The sequence below is a fragment of the Malus domestica genome, chromosome 11 (assembly GCF_042453785.1).
Source record: "Malus domestica chromosome 11, GDT2T_hap1".
NCBI lineage: Eukaryota > Viridiplantae > Streptophyta > Magnoliopsida > Rosales > Rosaceae > Malus > Malus domestica.
This window is the reverse complement of record NC_091671.1, coordinates 7,678,639-7,696,067: the sequence shown is the minus strand read 5'-3', so window position 1 is coordinate 7,696,067 and position 17,429 is coordinate 7,678,639. Positions and strand designations below refer to the sequence as shown.

General features: G+C 37.0%; 1 protein-coding gene and 1 pseudogene across 1 annotated transcript; one reads left to right on the top strand and one right to left on the bottom strand.

Moving 5' to 3' along the window:
* The first annotated feature begins 3,152 nt into the window (after positions 1–3,152).
* Positions 3,153–3,497, top strand: LOC139189409 (uncharacterized). The gene has a single exon (XM_070808357.1). The coding sequence runs from the start codon at positions 3,153–3,155 to the stop codon at positions 3,495–3,497; it is 345 nt and encodes a 114-aa protein (XP_070664458.1).
* Positions 3,498–10,478: 6,981 nt separating this feature from the next.
* LOC139189408 (uncharacterized) lies at positions 10,479–16,162 on the bottom strand (annotated as a pseudogene).
* Positions 16,163–17,429: the final 1,267 nt, after the last annotated feature.

Here is a 17,429-nt window from a genome sequence, read left to right as displayed (position 1 = left end):
GCTATCTACACATCTGTTTTTATTTCTTACACACTCTTCTCAAATTTTAACTGTTAGATCGAATGATTTGAAGACGATCAATGACAAAAAAATAACAAATGTGTGTGGGTGATAAAATTAGGTGTGTGAATAGCACTTTCCGTTAATTTCTTTATATAGTCATAGCATGCTATGAATTTTAATTGTACCAAGGACAAAAAAAAAAAAAAATTCAAAACTTAGTCAATTAAACTAGACTGGTTACTCTCTAATTTAGTATATTTTGGTCTTAATTTATAAATATCACTTCTCTATTGGTTTTTGGTATATTATGGTGTATTTATTATATGTTTGGATACGTTTAAAGAAACCAACAAAATTAGTTTGTATCTTTTCTTTTATATTTATTTCCAACTTGTTTTGCCTTCTGGTGTTTCATGGTGGAACTAATTAATCACATATGCTTTAAATTACAACATATATTAATATATAGAGAATCTAGAACACATATAAAATCAAAACGCTAGTATATACTAATATATAATCCATGTATATGTAATGTATTTTTTTCTTTCTTCACTTTCCCTTTTTCTATTTGGGATGAAGTGATAACAACTGTTAGACAATCGACACATATTGATAAATAATTCACGTACAGATGATTTTGAATCAACTTGATATGATGACTTCAGTCTGGTTCTTTGTTTTCTTGTTATATCGATCATGGCAAAAAGTTATTGCTAAAAATAAGTTCCATTTTTTGGGGGAGGGGGGGGGGGGGTGTGGTGTGGTGTTGTTGTTTAGCAGTTGATACTTGATAGTTCAAATTATATAAGATCTTGCTCTTCGAGATTATAAAGAGAACAAAAGGGGTTATTTTTATAGCAATTGTGACATGAGATATTAATGACCTCTTTCTGTACGCCTAAATTATTTGCAAAAATTACACATCTATACATATTATTGACAACATCATAAATGATCATGCATGCATGTGTACAAACATATTAACTAATTTTTGATCTAGTGATAGGTCTCTTCTTAATATTAAAATTTGAATTTTAATGATACGTCTCTTTTTAATATTAGACTTAGGGCTGATTTCGGTTCAGTAACCCAATAGAAAACCGAAACCAAACAATTCAGGAAGAAGAAAAACTAACCAAAATCAAACAAAAAAAATTCAGTTTTCCAAAAATCGGTGATCATGTCCCGATTTCCGTACTGAGTTTTGGGAATGTTCGGGTTTGAGATTTTTCGGGTCAAGTTCGGGTATTTTGATAATTTTTTCCAGCCTTAATTGGAATGGTGCCAAATTTGAATTCTTGAATAAAATTAAAACATGCATGCATGTGTTATCAATGAATAATGATTAATTGTATGCCATAATTGTATTAAGAGAATTCTCATTGACAATGACAAACTTGTCTAAACATCACCACTTTAACGTTTGATTGATTCCAACTTTTCCATTTCAACATTTGTTTATCACTTGTGGCGTCTTTGCTAGGGTTTCGGCCGAACAGGCTGCAGCCAAATGGTATCTGTAGTGTTATAAATATATTGCCATTCGACAGCCAAAGTCTTGGTAAGACTTTGAATGTAGAGATATAATTTGATCAATCTTATGAGCAAGTCCGCCGAAGCCCGACAACAGAGTCCACCCTGGTAATATGGTTTCATCTGTTATAATGTAATTAGTACTCACATAAATGAGAAAAACGAAGCTGACAATTAGATTAAGTCATCCTAATAAGAACCAACTGGCATCGTCTCAGCCCTAGGTATTTGCCACGTGGAAGCATAAGACAAATAGCTGCTTGGTTGATCCTTTCTTTTAAAATCAATAGTAGTTTTCTCTTCATTTGTAATTGAGATGTTTTAGATTTTATTTTCGGCAAAGGAAATTTTTTAACTAAAACTATTAACTGAGTTTAGCCCAGTCCTCCACCCCCTTAGTGTAGTTAATATCGAATGTATTAAAAAAATAATTCCTAATTGAATACATCTAAAATTTTATAACTCTTCTAATGGCATGTTCTTGTATGATACGAGTATAATAAGGAATATGAATATGAAGGATTAGGGATGAGAAGGATTGGGTATCAGATAAACACTTTCTTCCATGTTAATGTTAATGGGATACCTTGAATTTTGAGGTATTTCATGCCAAAATTCATGTGAAATCACCTTATTTATTCATTCTTTTAGTGTTGGTAAACAAAAGATATGAAACCAATAGAAATTTTGTACCCTTATATCTTAATTGAATACACTATCGGACAATCGTTTAAAATTCTCTCCTTGTTGTAAATAGTGGGTTGCCCACATGTGTATAGTAAAGTATAAAATGTGAATAGTAAGTTTTCATTGAGGTGGCTCTATAAATAGAGCACTTCGGTTGTTCAATGAATTAGAACATTAAGAAGAGAAAATGAAGAAATATAATACTCTCAGTATCCCTCATTTTCTAATATCTGCAATACTTTTGTCAGTGTGATATTTTGCACCACTTCGTACTCGTTCTTACCAAAGGTTATTTCTCTACTTTTGCCTATTCATAACACGTTTACTTCTATCTTTGATTTTTTGTTCGGTGTAACTCTTGACTACTAACCCAATGTTTATTTATGCAATTCAAAATGGTGCGATATCATCACCTATCGTGAACTGCAGATCTAATTTTACTGCAAATTTTAAGTGGAGCGGTATAATCGCCCACCCTATCCTGCATATTTAAATTTACCTGCTATTTAATTTTATCGCAATTTTAGGTGGTGTGGAATAATCACCCACTCTGCTTTGCATATTTAAATTTTATCGCAATTTCAGGTGGTGCGGTATAATCGTCCACCCTGCTTTGCATATTTAAATTTTATCGCAATTTCAGGTGGTGCGGTATAAGCGTCCACCTTACTCTACATATTTAAATTTTCTTGCTGTTTAAGGTAGTACGGGATAATCGCCCATCCTATACTTGTTTCGATGAGAATGGTGCAGTACAATTGCCCTTCTCATTAATCATGTAAATCTCGAGCTTGAAGTTTCAAGTACTTATCATTTTGGCCTGAAGATAAAAAATTTGTAAGAACCAGAAGTTCTAACAATATATTCCTCCAGAACACATATTATTGCAAGTTCTTACACAACTCATTTTTATTTTAGAAAAGAAAATGGCAAACTTGGCAAAGCTTGATTTTGCTGCCCTGGACATTATTGGGAATAATTACCTTACCTGGGTACTGGATACCAAGATCCATTTGGAAGTAGCAAATCTTGGAAATACCATCAGGGAAGAGAGCAGCTCAGCCTCTCAAAATCGGGTGAAGGCCATGATTTTTATTCATCGCCATCTTGATGAGGCACTAAAGAGCGAGTACTTAATGGTTGAAGATCCGTTAGCCCTTTGGAAGACATTGAGAAACAGATACAATCATCAGACAACGGTGATTTTTCCAAGAGCTCGCTATGACTGGACTCACCTAAGGATCCAGGATTTCAAGTCAGTGGCTGAGTAAAATTCGGCGTTGTTCAGAATTACCTCTCAGATGAAACTCTGTGGGGATACTATTACTGATGATATGTTATTGGAAAAGACTTTCAGCACATTCCACGCCTCTAACATGCTCCTACAGCAGCATTATAGAGCATGAGGCTTTACTAAATACAACCAGTTGATATCTGTGCTCCTGGTAGCTGAACAGAACAATGAGCTCCTGATGGAAAAACCATAATTCCCAAACTATTGGATCAGCATCGTTCCCAGAAGTGAATGTTGCTTCCCTTGAAAGGAATACCATATTCTCCTATGGTAATAATTACAAACGAGGACGTGACCACAAGCAAGGCCGGTGGAAAGGGAAAGGCAAGAACCATGGTGTCCAGTTTCACAACCAAGTTCCAAGGTATAATCTAGGCCCGAGCTTTAAAAATGCAAATCGCCAGAAAGGAAAAACTCATATGAACACTCCTAGAAATCCTGAAGGAGTTTGCCATAGGTGTGGTGGCAACGGACATTGGGCGCGTACTTGTCGCACCCCAAAGCATCTGGTGGAGCTGTATCAAGCCTATTGTAAGGAGAAGGGTGTCGAGATCAATTTCTTCGACCAGGCTCAACCAATGAAAACTCCTGATTCAGTGACCAATTTATCAGGACAGTTAAACACAACCCACTTGGATGCTACAAACTTTATTAATGAAAGAGGGAATGAAGTTTATGGGTTCGATTGAATTATTTATGTTTAATGTACTCTTGTTATTTGTAGTTGTGGTTTAATGCTCGCATTTTCAATTCAATAAAAGTAGTATTCCAGTATGAATAAACTGCTTTTTCTTTACTCAGAGAACATGGATAAAAATTATGGTTATTCTCAAAACAAGAGCAATGACGGAGACTTTTGTCTTGCAGACAGCGCAACCACGCATTCAATACTTCGAGATCGAAAGTATTTCTCGAATTTGGTACTTGCAAAAGTAAAGGTAACAACAATATCAGGGCAATCAGATATAATTGAAGGCTCAGGAAAAGCCCAGATTATGTTACCAAATGGAACAATATTGTCCATAAAGAATGCATTATATGCTACTTGATCCATTCGAAATTTGTTGAATTTTAAAGACATACGTTTAAATGGATACCACATTGAAACGAAAAGTGTAGAAAATGTGGAATATTTATGCATTACCTCCAATGATATCCAGAAGCGTATATTGGAGAATTTGTATGGTTTATCGAGTGTATTGTATTATACATACATAAAGACAGTTGAGGCATATACTGTCATGAACCAGAAGTTCATTGATTCAAAGGTTAACATGCTTTGGCATGACCGTCTAGGTCATCCAGGATCTACCATGATACGTAGAATCATTACCAATTCTAATGGACATCCATTATTGAGCAGACACATTGATGTCTCAAATGATAACCCTTGCAAGGCTTGTTCCCAAGAGAAGTTGGTAATTAGACCATCACAACTAAAGATTGATGAAGAATCCCCATCATTTTTGCAAAGAATTCAAGGGGATATTTGTGGACCTATTCAACCACCTTGTGGACCATTTCAATATTTTATGGTTTTGGTTGATGCATCTACCCGATGGTCACATGTTTGCCTATTGTCTACTCAAAATGTAGCTTTTGCGAGACTTTTTGCTCAGATAATTAAGTTGCGAGCACAGTTCCCAGATCATCCCATTATAACGCTGGCGAATTTACATCTCAAACCTTTGATGATTACTGTATGGCATTGGGCATTGATGTTGAACACCATGTTCCTCATGTCCATACTTAAAATGGTTTAGCAGAGGCATTTATCAAGCGGCTTCAATTAATTGCCCGCACTCTGCTCCTGAAAACGAAATTGTCAGTCTCTGCATGGGGACATGCCATATTACATGATGCATCATTGGTTAGATTGAGACCCATAGCCAACCACCAATGTTCATCAATACAACTTGTGTTTGGACATCAGCCAAACATTTCACACTTACGAGTTTTTGGTTGTGTTGTTTATGTGCCTATTGCACCGCCATAACGAACTAAAATGGGACCTCAGCGCAAACTGGGAATTCATGTGGGTTTTGATTCACCATCTATCATTAGATATTTGGAACCTTTGACTGGTGAATGTTTACAGCTCGTTTTGCTGATTGTCATTTTGATGAGACAATTTTCCCGTCGTTAGGGGGAGAAAAGACCGTTCCAGAAGAACGGCAAGAGCTAACATGGGTTGTTCCCACCTTATCTCATTTTGATCCACGAAGCACTCAATGTGAAAATGAAGTGAAAAGGATCGTTCATCTTCATGGTATTGCTAATCAAATGCCAGATGCATTTAATGATGCTTCAAAAGTGACACAGTCACATATACCAGCTGCAAACGCACCAGCAAGAATTGATGTCCCTGTTGGATAAAATAAAGTGGCAGTGAATGATTCATCTAGTGCACGCCTGAAGCGTGGTAGACCTCCAGGTTCAAAAGATTCAGCCTATCGAAAGAAAAATATGAGGGTACAGTTGAACCCAAATGAAATCATTCATGAAAAGAAAATGAATGATAAATCCACAATTTATGATTCTGTACTTCCAGAAAAAGAAAATGTCCTTGATGAGACACTTGTCCCTGAAGAGACAGAAGTACATGAAAGCAAAGAAATATCCATAAATTATGCATGTACTAATGAATTGTGGGATCAAAATAAAATAATCATTAACGACATATTTGCATTTGCAATAGCCACTGAAATTATATTAAGTGATGTTATTGAGCCTCGCTATGTTGATGAATGAAGACAGAGACAAGATTGGCCTAAGTGGAAAAATGCAATCCAGGCAGAATTAAATTCCTTGGAAAGACGAAGTGTTTTTGGACCAGTAGTCCAAACCCCGCCTAGTGTGAACCCCGTAGGTTACAAATGGGTATTCACAAGGAAACGCAACGAGAAAAACGAGATTACAAGATATAAAACATGACTCGTTGCACAAGGTTTTTCATAAAGACCTGTAATTGATTATGAAGAGACATACTCTTCTGTAATGGACGCAATTACGTTCCGTTACTTAATAAGTTTGGTGATTTCAGAAAAACTTGACATGCGACTTATGGATGTCATCACCGCGTATCTATATGGAGAATTAGATACTGATATATATATGAAAGTCCCAGAAGGACTTAAGTTGCCTAAAGCAACTAACAAACCACGAGGTATGTTCTCAATCAAATTAAGGCGATCACTGTATGGGCTGAAACAATCTGGGCGAATGTGGTATAATCGTCTCAGTGAGTATTTGATTAAAGAAGGATATGCCAACAATGTCATCCGCCCTTGTGTGTTCATTAAGAAATCAAATACTGGATTTGCTATAGTGGCAGTATACGTCGATGATATGAACCTAATTGGAACCCCTGAAGAGCTCAATAAAACTGCTGAATATCTGAAAAGCGAATTTGAAATGAAAGACCTTGGGAAAACAAAATATTGTCTCAGCCTGCAGATCGAGCATTGTGCTAATGGAATTTTGGTCCATCAATCAGCTTACATTGAAAAGATACTGAAGCGATTTGGCATGGACTGGACTTATCCACTTAACACCTCAATGGTCATTCGTTCTTTAAACATTAAGAAAGATCAATTCCGTCTAAAAGAAGATGATGAACTGGTCATTGGTCCAGAAGTACCATACTTGAGCGTAATAGGTGCTTTATTATATTTAGCACAATGTACTAGACCAGATATAGCTTTTTCAGTTAACTTGTTAGCCAGGTACAACTTTGCTCCAACAATTTGTCATTAGAAGAGAGTCAAAGATGTTCTACGATACCTTCGTGGGACAACAGATATGGGTCTCTTCTACTCAGACAAGCCCACAAATGAATAGATCCTTGTTGGATACACAGATGCTGGTTTTCTCTCCGATCAGCATAAAGCCCGCTCACAAAATGGATATGTGTTCACTAATGGAGATACTGCAATTTCATGGCGATCAATGATCTATCTTCCAATCACTCGGAAATAATTGTTTTACATGAAGCAAGTTGTGAATGTTCTTGGTTAAGATCAATGATCCATCACATCCGGAATTCATGTGGTCTACCTTCAAAGACAGACACTCTAACTGTCATCCATGAAGATAATGCAGCTTGTGTCGCCCAGATGAAGGAAAGATTCATCAAAGGTGATAAGACTAAACACATATCTCCAAGATTTTCCAGTGCACATGAACTTCAGAAGAGTAAAGTTATTGAAGTCAGATAAATCCGTTCCAATGAAAATTTAGCAGATTTGTTCACCAAATCTCTACCAAAGTGCACATTTTAGAAGTTAGTGCAGGGAATCGGATTATGTGGGCTTACAAATTTGAAGAATGCGGAATCAGGGGGAAATACAGTTCAGGAGAGCATCCATGATACATGCATGTTGTACTCTTTTTCCTTCGATTAGGATTTTTTCCCATTGGGTTTTTCCTATCAAGGTTTTAACGAGGCAACATAAGCATGCTCAACACCATCCAGGTAAAGTTGTACTCTTTTTCCTTTGCTATGATTTTTTTTCCCACTAGGTTTTTCCAGGCAAGGTTTTAACGAGGCAACTGATATTGATATGTGGGCATCCAAGGGGGAGTGTTGTAAATAGTGGGTTGCCCACATGTGTATAGTAATGTGTATAGTAAAGTATCACATGTGTATAGTAATGTGTATAGTAAAGTATCACATGTGAATAGTAAGTTTTGTAAGTTTTCGTTGAGGTGACTCTATAAATAAAACACTTCGGTTGTTCAATGAATTAGAACATTAAGAAGAGAAAAGGAAGAAATATAATACTCTCAGTATCCCTCATTTTCTAATATCTGCAATACTTTTGTCAGTGTGATATTTTGTACTACTTCGTCCTCGTTCTTACCAAAGGTTATTTCTTTACTTTTGCCTATTTATAACACTCCTGAATTTGTTAAAAATAATCCCTCAAAAAGCCCAATTCAATCACCCTAATTTGACTTTCACTTTTCTTTGTCTTCCAAAATTTGGACCTCAAAATTTGGTTTGTTTAGGCTTTTATTTAGGCTCTTTCATGACCCATGGGTAACACTAGAGAATTATGGCTTTTAAGTTGGGCATCCTCTTTTATGAGAAGTTCTTTCTGGAGGAAATTCATTGGGCTTGATGTTTCTTTTCAATTGTTCTTTTATCATTTCAACCGTATCCTCTATATCAAGTGTTGATGCCTAAAAATACAAAGTCATGACTAAACTTGGTTGGTTTAAGTCATATCACTCGTGTTAGGCTCTCCGAATATAGCCTTTCATGCGATTAAATCTCTAAAATATATCGTTCAAGGATAGGAAGGATCAGTCGTCATATACTTTTCAGGAAATCAGAAGTACCAGATGTGTTGTTAGACCACACAAAACTACCTCAACTATGGATTAAACTACAATCTCATACCTCATATTTTAAAAATTACAATGTCATATCTCATCTTATGAATTTGTTGCAATGTCACATCTTCGTTAGTTTTTTTCTCTATTTCTCTGTTGATGTGGCTTGAGATGGGGCCCACTTCCTAGCCCAATTGGATTAAAAAACTAATTAAATATTAAAAAAATTAACAACAACAACAAAGCCTTTTCCCACTAAGTGGGGTCGGCTATATGAATCATAAAACGTCATTGTGCTCGGTCCTGTGTCACTTCTTTCGTTAGATCCAAGTACTCTAAGTCTTTTCTTAGAGTCTCTTCCAAAGTCTTCCTAGATCTTCCTCTACCCCTTCGGCCTTGAACCTCTGTCCTGTAATCGCATCATCAAACTGGAGCGTCAGTAGACTTTCGTTTCACATGTCCAAACCACCGTAACCGATTTTCTCTCATATTTCCTTCAATTTTGGCTACTCCTACTTTGCCTTAGATATCCTCATTCCTAATCTTATCATTTCTCGCGTGCCCACACATCCAACGAAGCATTCTTATCTTCGCCACACCCATTTTATGTATGTGTTGATGCTTCACCACCTAACATTCCGTGCCATAAAGTATTGCCGGCGTTATTGTTATCCTATAAAAATTTTCCTTGAGCTTTAGTGGCATATGGCAGTCACGTAACACGCCAGATACACTCTTCCATTTCATCTATCCAGCTTGTATTCTATGGTTGAGGTCTTCATCCAACTCTCATTTCTTTTGCAATATAGATCATAGGTAGCGAAAACAGTCGCTATTTGACACTTCCTGATTTTCAATCCTCACCCCTAACTCATTTGAGCCTCCGTTACTCCATATACTCTGTCTTTGACCGACTTAGGCGAAGACCTTTAGATTCTAACACTTCTCTCCAAAGGTTAAGCTTCACATTTACTCATTCTCGAGTTTCATCTATCAACACTATATCGTCTGCGAAAAGCATACACCAAGGAATATCATCTTGAATATGTGTCATTAACTCATCCATTACTAATGCAAAAAGGTAAGGACTTAAAGATGAGCCTTGATGTAACCCTACAATTATGGGGAAGTTTTCAGTTTGTCATTCGTGAGTTCTTACGACAATCCTTACTCCATCATACATATCTTTTATAGCTTGGATATATGCAACTCGTACTCATTTCTTCTCTAAAATCCTCTAAGAATGTCTCTTGGGACACTATCATACGCCTTTTCCAAATCTATAAAAACCATGTGGAAATCCTTTTTCATATCTCTATATCTTTCCATTGATCTTTGTAAGAGATAGATTACCTCCATGGTTGAGTGCCCTGGCATGAACCCGAATTGGTTGTCTGAGACCCGTGTCTCTTGCCTTAGTCTATGCTCAATTACTCTCTCCCAGAGCTTCATTGTATGACTCATTAACTTAATTCATTGTATGACTCATTAACTTAATACCCTTGTAGTTCATGCAATTTTGTATGTCGCCCTTATTCTTGTAGATAGGCACCAAAGTGCTCTTTTGTCACTCATTTGGCACCTTCTTCATTTTCAAAATCCTATTGAAAAGGTTTGTGAGTCATGATATACTTGTCTCTCCCAAAACTTTCCACACTTCGATCGGTATATCATCTGGGCCTATTGCTTTTCCATGCTTCATCTTTTTCAATGCTACAACCACTTCTTCCTTCCTATTTTGGCGGTAAAATGAGTAGTTTCTACACTCTTCTGAGTTACTCAACTCCCCCAAAGAAGTACTATTTTCATGTCCTTCATTGAAAAGATTATGAATATAACCTCTCCATCTGTCTTTAACTGCGTTCTCTGTAACAAGAACTTTTCCATTCTCATCCTTGATACACCTCACTTGGTTTAGGTCCCTTGTCTTCTTTACCCTTGCTCTAGCTAGTTTATAGATATCCAACTCTCCCTCTTTGGTATCTAGTTGCTTACAGATATCGTCAAAAGTTGCTAGCTTAGCTTTTCTCACAGCTTTCTTTGCCTCATTCTTTGCTATTCTATACTTTTCATTGTTTTCATCAGTCATATCCTTGTATAAGGCTTTACAACATTCCTTCTTAGCCTTAACCTTTGTCGGTACCTCCTCATTCCTCCACCAAGATTCCTTTTGGTATGGAGCAAAACCTTTAGACTCTCATAATACCCCTTTTGCTACTTTTCGGATACAACTAGCCATGAAATCCCACATTTGGCTAGCTTCCCCCTCTCTATCGCAAATGAATTGGGTGATTATTTTCTTTTTAAAAATAGCTTGTTTTCCTCCTTTTAGATTCCACCATTTAGTCCTTGGGCACTTCAAGGTCTTGTTTTTTTTCTCTCTCTTTTGATATGTATATCCATTACCAATAAGCGATGTTGATTAGCCAAGCTCTCTCACGGTATAACGTTACAATTTTTAAAAGTTATACGATCCCTTTTCCTCATTAGAAAAAAATTTATTTGTGTTTTTGACAACCCGCTCTTGTAGGTGATCACATGTTCTTTTCTCTTCTTAAAGAATGTGTTGGCTAAGAAGAGATCGTATGCCATTGCTAAATCCAAGATGGCTTCCCCATCCTCATTTCTTTCCCCAAAACCATGGCCACCATGAAAACCTCCACAGTTGCTTATCTCATTGCCCACATGTCCATTTAAATCTCCTCCTATAAATACCTTCTCTGTCTGAGTGATTCCTTGCACCAAGTCTCCAAGGTCTTCCCAAAATTTCTCTTTCAAACTCGTATCCAACCCTACTTGAGGTGCGTACGCACTAATCACATTGATGAGTTCTTGTCCTATTATAATCTTGATTGCCATAATTCTATCTCCTACCCTATTGACATTTACAACATCTTATGTCAAGATCTTGTCCAAGATGATGCCAACACCATTTCTCGTTCTATTTGTGCCTAAATACCAAAGTTTAAAACCTGAGTTTTCGAGATCCTTTACTTTAAGACCAACCAACTTAGTTTCTTGTAGGCACGTAATGCTTATCCTTCTCCTCACCATAACTTCCACTACTTCCATAGATTTTCCCGTTAGGGTTCCTATATTCCACGTTCTTAAACGCATTCTACTCTCTTGAACTCTACCCTCTTATCCTAGCTTTTTTAGGTCAAAGTACTTCATTTGCGTGTCATGTGTAAAGTTGATAGGAGCAGATGCTTCCAAACAACTTTGAGTTGAGCCGTTCAAAAAAAAGTTTTTATGGCCCCCTTGCTCATTTAACACTGCATTCGGGTACCAATGGAGATACAACGATCCTTATTCACTTATCACTGTGCTCAGGCCACACAGTGCGCCACTTACGGGTGACGACCTAGCTTTAGTGCAATTTCGTTCAGGATTCATTATCATAAAGATTTGATGTAAGATATAAGTGCCGGCTATCGACTACTTGACACCCTTCCCCTCCTCCTCAAACCCATCACCTTCACCCTTCTTTCCCAGTCTATCAGTCTCCCCCAACAATCATTCCTTCACTGTCAAAACCAAAACCAACCGCCGCTCTCACCCACCAATCACCACACTCTCTCCCTAGACCAATCCAACAAACCCATGTGTCTGCTGTGATCTGCATATCTGCACCGACCCTTTTCGTAAGCGAGCTTTCCCAGGTAAGTTTACGGCAAACTTCCACTGCTCTCGGTGTCACGAATAGGATCCACCCAGAGTTCACGCTATTTGGTTGTCGTTCATGGCAGGTCGAACTGTGGAATTCTCAGGATTTTAACGCCGGTGATCTGGCATTTGGAGAAAACGATGAGGTGCAGCAGTAGAGATTGTGCGGAATGTGGTGAAGGAGGAGAGAAAACACCTTGTCTTGTTGGTTCTTCGTCTTCTCTCACTCGGCCATGAAACCCAGTCAATTCTTTTTCTTTCCATTCAAGATTCAGATCTGCATCATCAATTTGCCTTTTTAAATTTCTGAAAAAGATCATTAATGCACATTCGAACTCCAATTAATCATGGATGAGATTTGTGGTTTTCAATTTGACTGATTTGAGTGTAATGGGCGATGATGTGTGAATCCCAGAACATATATTATTACATCTAATTGGGCTTTGATAAACACTCAACAAAAAGGTTGTGTTGGTTACTTTGAAAGGTGCGAGAGGATTTGCAAGTAACGAGTGGGATCAGAGGTCGACACCGACAACGGTGGGGTGATGAGATTATTCAGGTGAGATAATGAAATGAAGGAGACGAATTCGAGGATAGGCCCGTGGTCGAGACGAGTCGACTCGGGAATAAGGGCTGATGGGTTTGTAGGGGGTGATCCAACAATTTTTATAAAAATATTGGGTAAAGTACAAAAAACTACCTCAACTATTGGTGTCACGACACTTTCATACCTCATCTTTTAAAATTGACAATATTATACCTCATCTTTAGAATTTGTGCCAATGTCATATATCCGTCAGTTTTTTTGTTAATTTTTCTGTTAAGTACTGACGTGGCTTGATCCGGGGCCTATTTTCTATTAAAAATTTATTAAAAACTAAAAAAAATCATTTAATATTTTTTAAATATTAAAATAATAAAGAAAAGTTAAAAAAAAAACCCACAATCAGTTCGTCCCCTCCCCCCTTCTCTCTCTTCTCCCCATCTTCTTCTTTTTCCCCCTTCCTGCAACTTCAACCCAGAAAAAAGAAGAGAAAAAAAAATATTTGTCTTCCTCGCTCCCCACCCCCTCTTCTCCCTGCACTCACTCTCCACACCCAACCTCCCCACCTTCCCACCCACCCTCTGCACCCAACCTCACACCCACTACCTGCAACCCCAAAAAAAAAAAAAAAAAAACCCAGATCTCGTTAAGGTGGAATCGGGAAACCTTCGAAGGTTGAGAACTTGGGTGCGGAGAAAATGGGGGAAATGGATGTGGAGGGAAGAGGGTGGGGGGGGGGGATGGACGAACTGGGTGTCCTTTTTTTCCTTCTCTCTTCTTCTTCTTCTTCTTCTGCAGGTTGGGTGGGGGGGGGGGGACGGACGTTTCCATTTTTTTTTTCTTCTTCTTCCTCCTTCTTTTTTCTGGGTTGGGGGGCAGGTTGGGTTTTTTTTTTCTTTTCTTCTTCTTCTTCTTCTTCCTTCTTCTTTTTGGGTTGCAGGGGGTTGGGTTTGTGGTGGGGGGGAGGGGGGACGAATTGGGTTTGGTTTGGGTTTTTTTTTTTTTTTTTTTTTCTTTTTCTTCTTCTTCTTTCTGGGTTGCAGAAAAATAGGGAAGAGAGAGAGGGGGAGGGACGACTTTCTATTAAAAATGGGAAGAGAGAGGGAGAGAGAGGGAGAGAGAGAGAGAGAGAGAGAGAGTTTAAAAAAAAATTATTTTTTAAAATTTTAATTATTAAAAATATATTTAATTATTAGTGAGTGGATCCTGCATGTAGCCACGTCAACACTTAATAGAAAAATTAACAAAAAAACTGACGGAGCTATGACATTTGCACAAATTCTAAAGATGAGGTATGAAAGTGTCGTGACATTAATAGTTGAAGTATTTTTTTGTACTTTACCCAAAAATATTTAAATGATTTTTTTTTTTAATTTATAATATTTTATTATTTTTATAATCCAATTGAGCTAGGGAGTGGGTCCGGCCTCAAGTCACGTCGATTTTTAAGAGAAAAATAGATAAAAAAAACTAACAAAGGTGTGACATTGCAACAAATTTGTAAGATGAGACATGACATTGTAATTTTTAAAACATGAGGCATGAGATTGTGGTTCAACACATAGTTGATGTAGTTTTGTGTAATTACCCTTTATTCTTTGATAATTTTTGCTTGGGCGATATATACTCTTGACTGCATGCATCATCATGATCAGTTCAATTGAGGTTAATTTTCCAACCAACGAGTAATTGTGTACACAAGGTTCTAAAAGATGTTAGACGCTAGTCAGGAGGCGGGATGAGGCCTAGCGCCTAGGTGCCTAGGTGGACTAGGCGGATTTAAGTAAATATATTGTATTTCGAGTAAATAAGTGTATGTTTACACTTAAAATATATATAGTTTATGAATAGAAAATAGAATGACATATATATTACGAAGCATTGGAAAATAATGAAAACATGGGAAGCAAACATATAATGTGTGTTTATTTAAGTATTCAATAAGTCTATTACAATTTATTGAAAACAATAAAATGCAAAACGAAAGTTATCTATTTTCTATCTAAGCGAGTTGCAACCTAGATAGGTGTCTAGAAGGGTTTAGGCAGGTGCCTAGGCGGTCTGGGAGCCCTTTCTTAATTTTCAAACTCCTAGGCATTATTAATCAGGGTGGTGGCCAGTCGTCTAGTGCCTAAGCGGGGATTTTTAGAATAGTGTGTACACATAGATGGTTCATCCATTAAAATTGGAATTCAAGTCAATTATTTTAATTTGAACTCATATATATTTACCGAAGTTTTGCATATTGTAACTTTGGCTAGACAATTTTCACACCGTTAGGGGGAGAAATGACAGTTCAAGAATGTCGTGAATTAGTGTTTATACATCCTTGTCTCATAAGTGACGTAAACTAATCTACTGCATGCCTAGAGCATCACACACACACACACACACACACACACATATATATATACACAGATCATTGTCTCATAAGTGATGTAAACTAATCTGTTGCATCCCTAGAGAATGACACACGCGCGCGCGCCCACACACACACATCATTGTCTCATAAGTGACGTAAACTAATCTGATGCATCCCTAGAGCATGACACATGCGCACACGCACACACACACACACATTGAAAATAACACTCTATAGGAGATTATGGTCGAATTCTTAAGATGTGTGTCCTAGAAGTGACAATGCAAGCACTGGAGAGGCATTGTACCAAAGCATGACATTTATATGCGCATGCATATGAGAATTATTGGATCACGAATTGAAGATAATTGATAATTTTGATTATAATAGCTACTCATATGACACTACAAAAGAATTGGTCTTTTGCGGCGCATAAAGAGCGCCGTAAACGGTTATTCATGGTATAAGCCCCCAAGTAGTAAAAGCCCATGTCGTAAAAGATGTTTTGTCAAATACGACGTTCTCTAGTAGCCGTGAATAATTTAAGCAAAACAAGTCGTAAATGCTCTTTAAGGCATGCCGTGCATGCCTTAATTGGTATTAGATACGGTGTTAATGAAGTGTCGTAATACTGCGAAAAACAATTACGGCATACCTGTATGCCGTAATTTATATTTGATATGACATTTGATAAGTGTCGTAATACTGCAAAAACAATTATGGCATACATGTGTGCCGTAATTTATATTTGATACATCATTTGTTGAGTGTCGTAATACTGTGAAAGCAATTACGGCATACGCTGTACATCGTAATTGAAGACTAGCATCAACAATTACTGCTGATTTTGCATACAATAATTTACATTTATTTTAATTTTAATAAAAGAATCGACAAAATTACACATTTACTATAATACAAATTTTTATAAATAATCATATTGTCAAAATGTATTACAAGTTGAACAAAGCTAAGTTCAATATCAAACTACACATGAAATACCAAATAGGCATCTAATAACAAAGAAATTCTAATAACAAAGAAATTTGTCACTTGGAAGACTTCACTTTTCCTTGAACACCTCCAAACGAAGTCCTTTGAGAGTAAAATACTGCTCCTAATGCTTGAACCACACTAATTGCTATCTCTATCTACATAGACATAAGCACATGGAGCAAAAGAAAATCTATTGTACTGCTATATGTTGAAATACACATATAATCTCAAGTAAGAAAAGTGATAATAAAAGAAAACCTAATCATTGTCATACAAACCTAAATCCGAGTAGGGTGCCAATGACGTGTACGTGTGGAAAGGGGAGCCTGATTCCCATATTGAAACTTTCGGGATTGGTTTGGTTTGGGCTACTGAACGGTTCGGGAATTTCAGATATGAGCTTTCGGTTCTTCATTGGTAATAAGGGAACTAATAAAAAAAACTTGAAAATTTTAAATGTAAACCAAAAGCCATGTAATAATGTATCAGGACAAAACCCAACACTAAACCAATCCAATCAAAATGAATTTTCAATTTTGCCGCTAACGGAAGCCTTTCCCCATTTAATCTCTCTCAGTTTTCGATCTCTCCGGCTATTCTCTGCTATCATTTTCAATTTTGCCGCTGAACGACTGTAGACATCGAAATTTCGGTAAATAAATGTTGACCGATAAATCAAAGTGTCAACGCTCATGTATTACATAAATTTTACACGTAGCGTGTGACTCAACGAAAATTGAAATGAGTTGGAAAAGTCATCAAATAGGACACGTGTCAACACCTGGCAGAAACGACTTATTTCATCCGGGATATTATATTCAAAATTAGGCCTTGGAAAATTCTATAAATATAAGCCCATTTCATTCATTTAAGAGGGAATTGATATTACACCTTGAAGCTCTGAAGCTCTGAAACTCCGAAGTTCTCAAGCATCCACGTTCCCGAAGAATCAAGAAAGCCTTCTTCGTTCTTCGTTCATCGTTCTTCCAAGATCAAGCCCC

Bases quoted from the DNA above. Each gene is read 5' to 3' on its own strand.
- LOC139189409 (XM_070808357.1), top strand. From the start codon at position 3,153: ATGGCAAACTTGGCAAAGCTTGATTTTGCTGCCCTGGACATTATTGGG.